This window comes from Kogia breviceps, chromosome 2 (assembly GCF_026419965.1).
Source record: "Kogia breviceps isolate mKogBre1 chromosome 2, mKogBre1 haplotype 1, whole genome shotgun sequence".
Taxonomy (NCBI): domain Eukaryota; kingdom Metazoa; phylum Chordata; class Mammalia; order Artiodactyla; family Physeteridae; genus Kogia; species Kogia breviceps.
This window is the reverse complement of record NC_081311.1, coordinates 172,754,648-172,768,268: the sequence shown is the minus strand read 5'-3', so window position 1 is coordinate 172,768,268 and position 13,621 is coordinate 172,754,648. Positions and strand designations below refer to the sequence as shown.

At 40.7% G+C, this 13,621-nt stretch overlaps 1 protein-coding gene across 1 annotated transcript in view; it reads left to right on the top strand.

The window, feature by feature from the left end:
- The window catches only part of DYTN (dystrotelin), a 53,188-nt gene that overhangs the window by 11,447 nt on the left and 28,120 nt on the right, over nt 1-13,621 (top strand). The window contains exons 3-8 of the mRNA XM_059054050.2: nt 379-580; nt 2,434-2,519; nt 3,032-3,132; nt 7,452-7,523; nt 7,783-7,946; nt 12,712-12,823. Coding sequence (XP_058910033.1) covers nt 379-580; nt 2,434-2,519; nt 3,032-3,132; nt 7,452-7,523; nt 7,783-7,946; nt 12,712-12,823 — 737 coding nt within the window. The remainder of the gene's footprint in view (nt 1-378; nt 581-2,433; nt 2,520-3,031; nt 3,133-7,451; nt 7,524-7,782; nt 7,947-12,711; nt 12,824-13,621) is intronic.

Sequence of the window (13,621 nt, the reverse complement as noted above, 5' to 3'; positions counted from 1 at the left end):
TTAATAAACAGTATAAAAATGTTTTTCCCAACTTTTCACCAGTGTCCTAACTTCCTCGGAAAGCTGTTTTCAAGTTTCTCACTTCTTTCCCTTTTAATTTCCTTTTATAAAGCCACATCCTAGAGGTTATACTGGGAATAATGTTCTAAATATGCTTTACAAACAGATGCACTTTTCCAAAATCAAATCGACTGTTAGAATAGGAACGCCTGAATTATACACAAGAGAGATGCATCCAGATAGTGGCCATATGTAATTCCCTTGAAAAAAACAGCTGCCATAAAAAAACAGTCTTCATTAAAGACTAGCCGATGTTTACTTTTTGGAAGCCTTTTGTTCAGATCAGAAGTGATGCAGTGTTTCCTTTGCTTCCTGCAGTGGACTTGATTGACAGTTCTCTGATTCTGCATGTCCTACTACGTCAGAGTCTCTGGGAGGCAAGAGAAAGTGCTGTCTCTGTGCAGCAGCTTTTTCAGGCTCTGCAGGAGCTGTTTCAGAGAGTCAGGGTGGAAAAACCAGGACAGGTGCACCCCAGAGCTTCGGAACTCACTCTGAGCCTTCTCACAACAATGTATGACAGGTGAGGCTGAGGGGGACCATGCTGTGACCTCACAGGGGGTGTTTAGGTGCCTCTGGTCATTGAGCAGTTGGGGTTGTCTAATATTTGTTCCAGGTTAGATATCTAAGAAGGCTTCTTTGTTTGTTTGTTTTCCTCAAATGTATTATTCAGGAGGGGAACAAAAAAGTACATGCTTACCAACCTCACTAATAGGAATGACTCATGGACAGCGAAACGGGGGAAAATCCACATTTTCATACAGATTCATGTCCACTCTAGAGAAGCACGCACACCTTGTGCGAGGGCAATTATGCATCTATGTATATATATAAATTACACTTTTCTCTTGAGTCCCCGGTAGTATATGTCTTTGCTTATTCCTTTATAACCAGTTGTCAGTTTCTCTTTGTGGGATAAAGTTGAATAATGTGTGCATAAATGACCAACCTATTGTCTTAGTCTGGGCTGCTATGCCAAACTACCGTAGACTGGGTGACTTAGCAAACATTTATTTCTCACAGTTCCGGAGGCTGGGAAGTCTAAGGTCAAGGCAAGGGCAGACAGATGGGTCTGGTGAGAACCCACTTCCTGGTACATAAAGGGCCATCTTTTGGCTGTGTCCTCACATGGTGAAAGGGGCTAGGGACCTCTCTGGGGTCTCTTTTGTAGTAATAGCAATCCAATTCATAAGAGTTCTACCTTTGTGACCTAATAATCATCTTCCCAAGCCCCATCGCTAAATACCATCACATTGGGGGCTTAGGATTTCAACATATGACGTGGAGAGGCACACATAAAACAGTTTACACCCTGTCAAAGGCTTGATTAGGCATGCTCTAAGGCAGTGGTGTCGGGTGTGTGTGTGTATGTGTGTGTGTGTTTACCACTTTTTTGCCCCACTTCAGGTGTGTTTATCTTACGTGGTCCTGACCCAGTAGCCTTCATCCTGTAGAATGGAGTTTTAAAAGTTCACGGTAAATATAAAACATTTGGAAAGTGCAGAAAAGAGTGAAGAAGGAGAAATACCACCCCAAAGCCTGCCTCCCGAAGGCAAGCACAGGTTAACCCCTCGGCAAATTCCTTACTAGTTTATTATTTATTTTTGTTGTTGTACAAATAGTATATGAGCATGTTCTCAAGTTATTTTTTCATGATTTCAGTCTCCTTAAGCATTATGATTTTGGCTGTCCTTTCTTGTATCAGTGCCTGCCTCTAACAGTCCTCCTGTGTTTGATACGTTGTAGTTTATAGGTTTGGAAACTGCACAGCCAGTGGGCACAGGGCGATGAGGCTCTAAGTGAGGGCCTGAGAACGGGGGGATATTTTTAAATATAAAGGTTGACTCCTGCCTCTGCCTTTTGGTCCTTTTCTCTGTTGTCTGGTTTCCCAGCATGTGAGCCCTAAAGGAAGTGAGACTGCCTGGTCCAGGAGGAGCCAGGAAGACCCAGGAAGATGCCTGTGTCTCCAGTGCCTAGGACATTGCTTAGTACAGAGGAAGCACCCAATAAACATATGTTGGACACATGAATGAATGAATAAATGAAGGATGAAATATATTCATTCAATTCTTAGTTCTGTCAAATTCTAGATATAGGAAAACCGACCATGAAAAGCATGAACTTGTAACACGGTGTCAGAAATGTCCATTCAGGGACTTCCCTGGAGGTCCAGTGGTTAAGACTCTGAGCTACCACTGCAGGGGGCGCAGGTTCCATTCCTGGTTGGGGAACTAAGATCCCACATGCTGCACAGTGCGGCCAAAAAAAAAAGAAAGAAAGAAAGAAATGTCCATTCATAGTCATGGTTTTTATAAACCACTTCACCAAGAATAACCCTGCCTTTCCCATTCTTACCCCTGTTTTGTTGCCATGCAGCTCGGGAACGGGTTTTCTCAAGCTTGGACCTGCAGCCGCTGCCCTGATTGCCCTCTCAGGGGACAGTCCTCTTACAAAATACAGAGGTAACCTATGTAGGAGTTTTGAATGTCTGAAGTGCAGTGACCACCAAATCTCTCCAACACGTTTTATCTTCTTCACTCACTCCTGTATCCCTGCCCCACTGCTCTGGTTCGGCAAGTACTCAGCAAGACTTAGAATTTTTCAAGATGTTGATCTATGCTTTCTAACTATTCATAATTTGGTTATCCTTGATATTTATTTGTATAGGGATTATTCAGACACCAGTAGTTATTATTCCTTTAAAGACAGACTCTGCTCACGTCGCCATTTACCAACCTTGTGGTCTTTGTCATTGATGTGCTAAATTATCAAAAAGTTGAAATGTGAATGGATCTTCATTAGTTATCAAATTATTTAGTTTGCAAAGCCTTCCAAACAGCGAGCAAATAACCAAGAATTATAACTTTCGCCTTTATACCCACAAATAAACTGTTAAGAATTCAAAGCACATATTCTTCGAAGATATATAACAAGTATTCAGTTTAAAGATTTCTTTCCCCCCTTATGTGTCTAGCTCTTTTTCAGCTCTATGCAGAAAATAACAGGGGAGGTTATGATTCTGGGGCACGCATGACTCGAAGGATTTTGAGAAACCTACTAACAGATCTACAACAGGTAAATCTCTAATACTTAAGAATTCTAAATTTGTTCGAGTTATATTAGTCACATTTATTATTAAAGAATCTGATTTTTACAGTGTCAATTCTACCTTAATATAGTTCTCCATGCAACGTCTCTCCTCTTTAGCCCCTGGTATTATCTGAATATAGGCTGATCTATTGCAATTGCTCCCTAACTGGTTTGCCCAACTCAAGCTTCTCCTCTCTGCAACTCTTCCTCCACACAGCAGCCAGTGACTCTTCCAAGATGTAAGTGTAAATGCCTAAAATTCTTCGTTGGCCATATTCTGTCATAGAATAAAACCTGAACTCAGCATCACAGGCAAAGCTTTCATGATTTGACTCAATCCTTCTCTCTTCAGGAAGAGGTAAATCATGATACTTACACAAATATAAAATGAACATGTATTCAAAATTTTATTTAATTTGTTAATTAAAAGAGGGCTCCAGTAAGTTACAACTAGTTGAAAGAAATAACCAAAGAACAGACAAGCTGATAGATTAAGAATGTTACAATGAATTTGCAGGTGGACCCAAGACTGGCTTTGGGCTGAAGGGGAGGGCTGTCCCTCAACCAGGACAGAATTTATTTGCATGTCTATAGATAAGAATTATTTGCACTGAGATCAGTTGTCTACAAGTTAACGTTAATGTCTACAAAATTATAAAATAGCTTAGTCAAAGACAGTGATGCATATCTCTATAGGTTCAGATAATCCCCATTGAAAAAATATCCAGTGGTTTCTTTTGCGTATTCCACAGGGTTTAATTTTTCCTTCCATCATTGTCACTCTTGCATATCAAAATTGTTACTGTACCTGACATGCACCAAGTTCTCCATGCCTGACTTGTGCAGGTGCAATCTGTCTGCAACACCACTGCCTCTCCTTTCACTTGACAAATACTGTTTGTCTTTCAAGATCACTCAATATTAGTCACCTCCTCACTGAAAGCTTCTTTAACTCTTGTACATAACTCTGTTATAGCACTTGTCAAATTTTGTTGCAATTATGTCCTAGATATATGCTTTTCCCACTAGGCTGCTTCTCAAGGGCAAGAATTTTATCTCATTTATCTTTATGGCTTGAAAATTTCTTGATACTAAAGCCTTCAACAGTGCTTAATGGAAACATAGATGAAATGCAACCCCAAATACTCAAATAGTTGCTTTCCATCATTTCCTATTCTTTAAGAATGTGCAAATGTGTTGTTTTTATCCATACTAGGCAAGGGAATTTAACCTCCTTAAAGTAAATATGTTTCTTAAATATTAAAATGATGTAAAATCATGTAACCAAGCAAGATCTTCTGCAAATGGGTTAAGCAGGCTCTGGATTATCTTGTGTACAGTGGTTGCTGTCCCTCTGTATCTTTTACCCCTATTTCAAGGATGTGTCTATTCTTCTTCAAGCCCCTGTAAAATCCCCAAACTAGGTTTTCCTCACAGTGAAGCCATAGTAATTTTCTGTCATTTTTTCCCCTGGGTCTGGACTGTAGGGGAGAAAAAAATTTCTTTTTCCTTGAACCATCTTAAGTTCTGTGACTGGGGCCCTATAAATTGGACTGGCAAAAGACAGAATTAACAAGAGAAAAACAAACCAAAGTTTAAATGTGTATGATGCATACACATGGGAACACCCAGTGATGAGTAACTCAAAGAGGTGGATGGAACTCAGGCTTGTAAATTATTTTACACTAAACAAAGGGAAAGGGGCTCTGGGCTTCTGGGGGCGGGGAGGCAAGTTATGAGAAAGTGACTGGGAAATAGATGGTGAACAAGGGTTGTTTAATAAGGTTTCTTATGCAGATTTAAGTCTGTGATTTCTCCATTAATAAGTGTTGTTAAGAGTCCTCCTCTTCCTGATAGGGAGAGGGAGATACTATTGGTAAAAAGAAATTTCCTTTATAAATGTAAATTTCCTTTACAAAAGGAAAACCTGTGCCCTGTTTTTAGAGTTTTTTCTGCATCTACTGGTTCTCAATGGCCTTTAGTTCAAAATAATACATATGCCAAGGGCTCAGATTTGGGGATGACGTATTCTGGTATCCTTCAGAACCGAGGATTCTGAACTGGGGATAATTATGATACAGGTGGGAGTGGGTAAAGGAAAGAGATGATCAGACAGGGAACATGATTTAGAAAAACCTATCCAAAATTACCTTTGCTTTGATTTGGCCTTAATAGTAATAGTTTATGTTCCTATTGATTGTAATAATTAGTGTTGAATGTATTCTGTAAATTCCAAATAATATGTAAGATGTTCCTATTTTTTAAGTGGAGCAATGATTTTTTTTTTTAATTCCTAAGGTTCAAACATCATATGTAGTTATTTAAGAGCCATTCTGGTGGTTGCAGCAGCACATGGGCCCTGTTTTCTGCTGACTCCAGGCATATATTAAGGAGCTACTTCCCCAACAACCCCAACATCTTAGGACTCAAGCTGCGGGGAGCCAGGGAGACTGGGAAAATCTGTCCATCCATTTGTGCAACCAGGCTTGTTTTACTAAGGTGTTGAGGTGGGTGTAATGAAAGAAGATGGACAGAGGGGCATTTTTCTCCTCCTGAAATCCCGAGCTGCTTCCTCACTACTACAGCTGACCCCAGGCGGGCTCCCCATCCAAGAGGCCCTAAAAATCTGCCCTTGTTTCAGGCTCAACTGAGGTCAATGAGCTGCTGAAATGGCAGCTCCTGCAGTGCTGTCTACCCCTCAATGCATTAGTAAGCTCCTGAGAAAGCTGTTAGGAAGGTGGAGATTTGCATAGCAAATTATCATCCCATTTACTACCATTAAGAACACTGAGATGGGTTTCCCTAGAAAATTCCAGGCCCTACTGTGTAATCCCAACCCCTCCCCCAAGAATCGTAATTATTGTTTCAAGTGGTGTTCTGCCTGTGCTGGCATATGCTATCCAGCCACACTGCATCCTTCCTTAGAACACCTGCAAGAAATTAGTCAAATGGGGAATTAATCCACAAAATCTTTGTGCACACACTTAAAAGCCAAAAGTGTAGGTTCGAACCCACTACAGAAGTGAATTTTCTTTTGACTGGTGTCAGAATCACAGAGCTGGCAAGTGGGTCCTATCTGATCCACATTCCTTATTTTACAAATGAGGCTCAACCCCTTTCTCAGGGCTCAAGGACGCAGTCCAAATAAGTGCTCCAGTTAGCTCATCAGCACTCTCAGGCCAAAGTATGGTTAGTGAGTTATTTTTTCAGACAAAAGCCAAATAACGCATAGTACTTAGTTCAGCTGCTGATGGAGTTATTATCAATTTAAAGTACAAGCCATCTTGTCAGGATTACCCAAATGTTTGTTGACTTCTGTCTGGCTAATTGTCAGCAAAGTGGCTCTAAGTGCCACTTTCCTGATTAGAAGAATGTTTATTCGAGTTGATGGACTCAGCAGGGGGGTCTTTGAAATTACTTCTGAGCTTGGGAGCAATGCCTGCTGACAGACTGTGCTGTAGAAGACATCAGATGTGAAACTGGGACCCACAACCAAATGGGCATAAATGGAGGTGACAGGTACATGTATCTGTGCGTATAGATAATGTCAGGACCAAGTCCCCGGCCATCTCAGCAGTCACAAGGGGTTCTTAGTCCCTTAGTTAAACTCCTTAATGTGACTGATTGAAAGATGGAAACCATTGAGTGAGGTAGTATAAATCAAGCCATTGGAATACACATCAGGTCTGGGTGTGACAAAGCTTTGGGAGAACCCCTCAACAGAGTAAGGAGTCTTAGAGTGAGATCTCAATTCTGCAGCTAACTTGCATTTGTTTGTTTGTTTGCTTGCTTGCTTGTTTTACCTTGGACAAAATATCAGATCTCAATTACTCCTTGCTTTAGACAAGGATAATGACTGCCCTACCTCAGAAATTGGGATTTGTTAAAATGAGACGATGTGAAAGTGTTTGAAAAGGTTTCCTTAAAACTGCCCTGAACTTTAATACAGTATCGTCGTTACTTGTAATTCATAGGTGCACAAGGGCAAAGAAAGATTAAATATTTGACTGGGGTCAAAAGAAGAGAAACAATGCAAGCCCTCCCTGTATTTCCCCCACTGCCAGACTTTCTTCTCACTCCTTCCCCCAGATCCACTTCTTCCCACTTGTTCATTCATTATCTCTATTCATACACTGCACAAAACCCACACATGTCCTGTTTGCCTAGACTGAGATGGCTCATCCAGTCTCAGACACCAGATACTTGTGATGCTATGGCCATAAACACCACCGCTCAGGCATGACTGGTGGCCACCTATATCTCCGTTTCTTGATCGCTGACGTGGGGTTTCTTGTCTCTTGTAGATCCCGACTATCATGGGGGAAAGTCGAGCTCTGGGCTCCGTGGAGAGTGCTACACGCAGCTGTTTCCAAGGGGTGAGTGCCATGCACATGTCCCTTGGACCTGGGGGGCAGACACCACTGCTGACCCATTTAAATCTCAGACCTACTACTCTACACCGCATCCTAGACAACCTAATTTAGAGGTAGACTTGCCCCGACTTTGCATGTGATAAATTTCTTAAGCAGAGCCTACAGAAACAGAGCCAGAAGAGAAGATGAAAATACATTTTCATCTCTACAAGAGACCAAAGTTCTGCAGAGAAACACATCTGAGTGTGCCATTGTTTTCCAGGTGTTGAGTTCAGCAATTAAAGAAGAGAAATTCCTATCTTGGTTACAATCTGAGCCTCCCATCCTCCTGTGGCTCCCGACCTGCTACCGCCTGTCAGCCACTGAAATGGTCACTCACCCTGTTCGATGTAGAATCTGCAGGAACTTCCCCATCACAGGACTGAGGTAGAGTCATTCATCACTATTACACAGACCCTCACTCTCCAAATGGGTCTGGAGTTGGAGCTGCATCTCTCCAGATTTGTTTTGTGGTCCTTCTCACACATCTAGAGCTCAGTTGATTTTGGGCGGTCAATAATTTCCTGTATGAGTGATCCTGCTTATAATAAATTTTATTTTACCTTCTATAATTAATGGAATATTAAGTTCTATTGACACATACTCTGACCGCTAGATATTTTTGTTCCTTAAAGGGAAATTTTTTTTGTCTTTTGTTACCAAAAAATGCTGTTAAATACTTTGGAACCATCCATAATAATGGCAATAACAATAGTTTACATTCTTTGCTTTTTTTTAAATTTTATTGAAGTACAGTTGATTTACAATGTTGTGTTAATTTCTGCTGTGCAGCAAAGTGGTTCAGTTAAACATATATATATATTCTTTTTCATGTTCTTTTCCATTACGGTTTATCACAGGATATTGACTATAGTTCTTCGTGCTATATAGTAGGACCTTGTTACATTTGTTAAATGTTGAACAAGTGTTAGGTTGTGTAGTTCACATGGATCATTTCATGTAAAGCCTGTTACAACTCTGTATGAATGTGGTATTATTATGCCTAATTTGCAGAGACACTAAATACCTTAACCTTAATCTCACATGGTTAAGCAAGTGGCAGAAGCAACTGACTGAATCCAGAGTGCCTGCTCTGCAACCGTGATGCTCTGCTGCCGCCTGGTGCAGACAACTGAGAACATTCCTTGAACCCAAAGGAATGATGAGGCTTTGTGGGAGCAGCTCACGCCAGAGCTTCTCTGGCCTCGAGGAAATGGCAGATTTGAAAGCTAGGTTTGGACATTGGAGATTCAGACCTTTCCACGGCTTTGAGGATGACAGTCAAAATCCCGTATTAGGGAAAGGGTGTTGTAGTTCTCTTGTCAATAAAACAATAAAGAAGTGAAATTCGAGTTATTATTAAAGATGGGGAGAAGAGAAGGAAGCGTATAGGTGTGGGCCAGGCAAGGGGGCCACCATGGCAGACGAACATGGGTGTAACAGGGGCTGGAGATGTGGTAGGATTGAAGAGCTGGGGCGATTAAGGAGCTCAAAACAGGTAAAAATGGGGATGCCCAGGAGGGGCAGGAGGAGTGATATAAAATAGGTCTTTTGGGTCCACTAAGAAATTGGAAATCAGGTTTTAATTTTGCTGAGAAAATGAATTGGATTTGCCGAGAATTCTGAGGACACGGTGAAACTTCACTCAGGACAAACCCATGGCAAATAACTCAAGTTGAAACAATAAAACATACAAATGGCCCCAACTGTTGGAGACCAAGTAAGCCAAACCAAAGAAATCTGCATACTACAATGAAAAATAAACCTTTTTTATTGGACAGTGTGCAAACATGAATATTATTTTCCATGTTATATGTATAACATACTGACTTACTCAATAAACAAATATTATTTAAGCAGTTCCTATGTGTCCTGCAATGGGTTAGGTACAGAATTCACTTTGCAATTATATAAAGTACAACTTTTATGTTGAAATATTTTTTCAAAAGCATTATGTATAACACAAAGCATGTATTATTTTTATTTTATAAAGGAGTCTCACAGAATTTGAATGACTTGCTCAGGTCACTCAAAAAAAAAAAAAAAAAAAGCAAAGGCAGAGGGCTAGAAGTGCCATACTTTAAGTTTTAGATTACGTCCCTATCTATTGAGAGTGAGAGTAAGCTTCCTCTTAGAAATGCCGCTGTGTGACCCATTCTTCCTCCTAGAAATCTAAGGCAATGAAGAGTTCTCATATATGCAGACAGCTGCATGATCTGGGCATGGCCTTTAACCTTTCTAAACCTTGGTTTCTTTGTAAGCAAGAGAAGAAGTGGGTCAAATGATGACTTAGGCTTCTTTTAGCTGTAACCTTCTGAGTCTATTAGAAATTGCTTGAATGTATTACAGTTCTAACCTTAAACGTGTGTTTTTGGCTCTCAGAAAACTCCAGCAATAGCCTCAAGGCTTTTAGTTTCAGTGAGATTCAAAAAGACATTTTAGAGCAGAAGTGTTTGCAGATCTGAAGGTATAGCAGGAAGAGGGCAAAGACTTGACCTCCTATAGGAAGAGAAGCTACAAAGACCAGAGCTCAAGCCAAGTGTTCAATTTTAGCAGAATGTGTCACATTTATGCTCTGTAATAGCCATGTAAGTTTGAAATGAAATTAGGGGAAAAAAGTTGGTTCTCTATGAGTAAAGCCATCAACAACAGACCAACCTCATTATCCACACTGCACCCTTTCTCACACACCTGTCGGTAGTTTCAGAGCATGGAGGAAATAAGCCAAGATTAGGGTCAGTGTATTGTCCTAACGAGTCAACTGTAACCATACAGTAATGCTAAATAAAGCAGCCAGTACAGGTGGGTCATCAAATCATCTTTATAAAAAATACTTTATGTTATAGACTTCATGTCTCCCCAGTTAAGCATGTTGAATAGTTTTCAAAGCTTTGTAAAAACTTTGCAAGGCCGAGCAAGAGGGCAAGGTTTACTAGCCCCATTTTCTTCATTGAAGAAACTGTCATGCATTTAATTTCATTCAGCTAATGTTCTTTGAAAACCTGCATTGTTCCAGGTATCTTCAAAACAATGAGCTTAATTTTCCATTTCAAGGTCACCTAGTAACAGTGGCATGTGACTCAAACTCAAGTCTCCTGCCTTGGTGGTCTATTAACAGGGGTTAAAATAGCTGGCTCTCCATTTAGATGGTATCCCTGGGCTCAAAACCTAATTCTACCACTTACTTCGTAGTTGTGTAACTTTGTGCAATTGCTTAAACTCTCTTTGAATCAGCTTCTTCAAATGAGGATGATAAGAATGCCTTGTCTTAAAGAACTTTCATGGGGATTAACTATGTCAATGCACGTCCACTGCCTGCTACATAGTAAGGGCTCAAAAATGTTTGCTACTGTGATAGCCCTTCAACACTCTGTATTAATATCCTACCCTGGGGCTAGGTGTCGGGGACGGCAATGAACAAGGACCGTGGAGTTGGTCTCATGGCATTTGCATCCTCCTGCTCTGCCTTCCAGTGACTTTGGTCAGAAGCCCTTCTGCCATCTGGCCTCAGGAACATTGCAAGTTTTTATTCCTCCATTCTCCACAGTTACCTGTAGGTCTGATAGGTCTGAAAAGCTCTAAACCCTTCTTCTTCACCCCAGTCTGCATTACCTTACTCCTCCTCATCTTTCTACCTGGGATTTCCTCTACTTTAATCTCCCACCCAGCATTCTATGCCTAGCATGAGTCTCAGCTCTTCCAGAAAAAGTTATCAGACCATACCCGCTCCCAGGGATCTCCCCTGTCTCTCCTACAGCATGTATTTTCCATGCCTCTTACTCGGCGCTTCATCACACAGTACCTAACTTTGCTAGTTAAGTACCTCAAGCTTCCATATCATGTCTTTGCAGCCAGATATGAAATTTGAAGAGCATAGGAATCTTGTCATAGTTTAATTTTTATAACTTTGAAGACCGGGGTTGAAAACTCAAATGCTACTGGGGGCAAGGCAAGTAGTATAAATGAGGGCAGTAGTCTGGGGAGGGACTGTCTTCAAGGTGTAGCTGCCCCCTTGCCCTCGCCCATTGATGCCATCGATGGGGAAGACCCTACTTTATGCCGCATCCTCTGTAGTTGAAGAAGGGAGTTAAAATAGCAGGAAAAAATATATAGATCTCTGATGTTTTGCAGACAAATAATAGGATCCCACTCATCCTCAAAAGTTACTAATTCATGACTATGAGGTCTCACCAGCCCTCCCCAATATCACATGTTCCCTGAGTGCCCAGAGACACCCTTCCCTACCAGAGTGTCTCAAGATTTCCGCCTGTCCTTCTGATTACAGGAGATTTAAGATTGTAACTGTCCATAACAAAAAGTCTGCAACACTGATGGGTTAAGAAACTTAGGTGTGGTGGTCACTCAGTCTTGGCTGGTGAGGAACTCCCTCTCTTCCACATTATTCTTTCCTACATACAGATTTCTGATAAATGGCACATTTATTTTAGGTTCTTTATCTATGGTTTTATTTTCCCCAACACCACACAAGAATACAGGTCCAATATCATCATATCTCACACATTTTCCAGAGAAGCTAGAATTCAAACTTTTTGGAAATCTCCCAGTTTTCTTTAAGTTGGCAGTTAAATTCAAATTACCTGAATGAATTATGCAGCTACACAAATGTGGCTGCAGACTTAAGGATCTGTCCTAAAGGCTGTAGCACATAATACCTTGCATATAAAAGACACTTGGTATTTGGGGGGCGGGGTGGAGAGGAGGAATCAGGCCTCTATATGATAGTTTGTTGACAAGACTATATTAATTTAATGTCATGTTATAAAAATGCCAACAAAAGAAGACAACTTTATACTCACTCGATAGCTCAGACACCTCCTGTATATTTTAACTTTTTTTTTTTTTTTTTTTTTTTTTTTGCGGTACGCGGGCCTCTCACCGCTGTGGCCTCTCCCGTTGCAGAGTGCAGGCTCAGAGGCCATGGCTCACGGGCCCAGCTGCTTCGTGGCATGTGGGATCCTCCCAGACCAGGGCACGAACCCGTGTTCCCTGCATCGGCAGGCGGACTCTCAACCACTGCGCCACCAGGGAAGCCCTCCTGTATATTTTAGGATGCTCATTCTCTACCTGAATAATACTTTCTTTGCTCACCCACTAGTAGTGATGTAAGTCACACTCCCATTTTAATTGGCAGATACCGCTGTCTGAAGTGTCTCAACTTTGACATCTGTCAGGTGTGTTTCTTATCTGGTCTTCAGAGCAAGTCCCACCAGAAGTCTCATCCTGTGATTGAGAACTGCATCCAGGTAACATCTAATGCCATGTACCAAACTATTCATGAATCTTATCAGTGAAAGCTACAGCAATTAAAATACTTTTCCTCCTGGAAAACCACAGGTTCTGCTCCTTTCATACATATAATATTTAAGACTAAGGAAATGGCAAACTCAACCTGAAATATCTCTCAATATACATATACTTTCTTTACACTGTAGATTTTAATAAACCTTTTGGGGATAAGAAAAGGCCAGAGTCTAATCTGAAGCCATTGACTCCTACTGTGTACTAGGAAATATCTGAGCAGTAAGAGGGGAGAGGCATTGGAAATGGATACAGATTAAAAAGAAAAAGCCCTGGTTTGGTAAAATGATGCATCAAGGCCTCTAGTTGCTAGTACATTTTGGGAATTTTCTTTTCTAACATGTCTTTTCCTGAGCACTAAAATTCAAGTAATTTTTTCCTTAGGAAAAACAAAAGAGAAAGATTTCTATCTCAGTTTTGACTGGAAAAGTGTAAAACTAAGACTTCATAGCTGACTTTCAATATTTTTTAAAGAAAATTATAATATTCTGCAAGAGAATTCATCTCTTGCTAAGAAGAAAGAGAAACAGGATAATTTTAAAGCAGAGAGCATTTCAATTTTTCCAGAAAGAACACTCTCTTTTCATCACTGAGTATGAATCAGTTTCTCCATGCAGATGACCTCATCCCCAAATTTCACAATAGTGAAAAATATTGATTAATTACCTTTAATGAGGGCAGTTCTCCCCTCATTCTCTCTTTACCATGAATGGTCCACAAAGTCATGTGCCTCAATCTTGCCA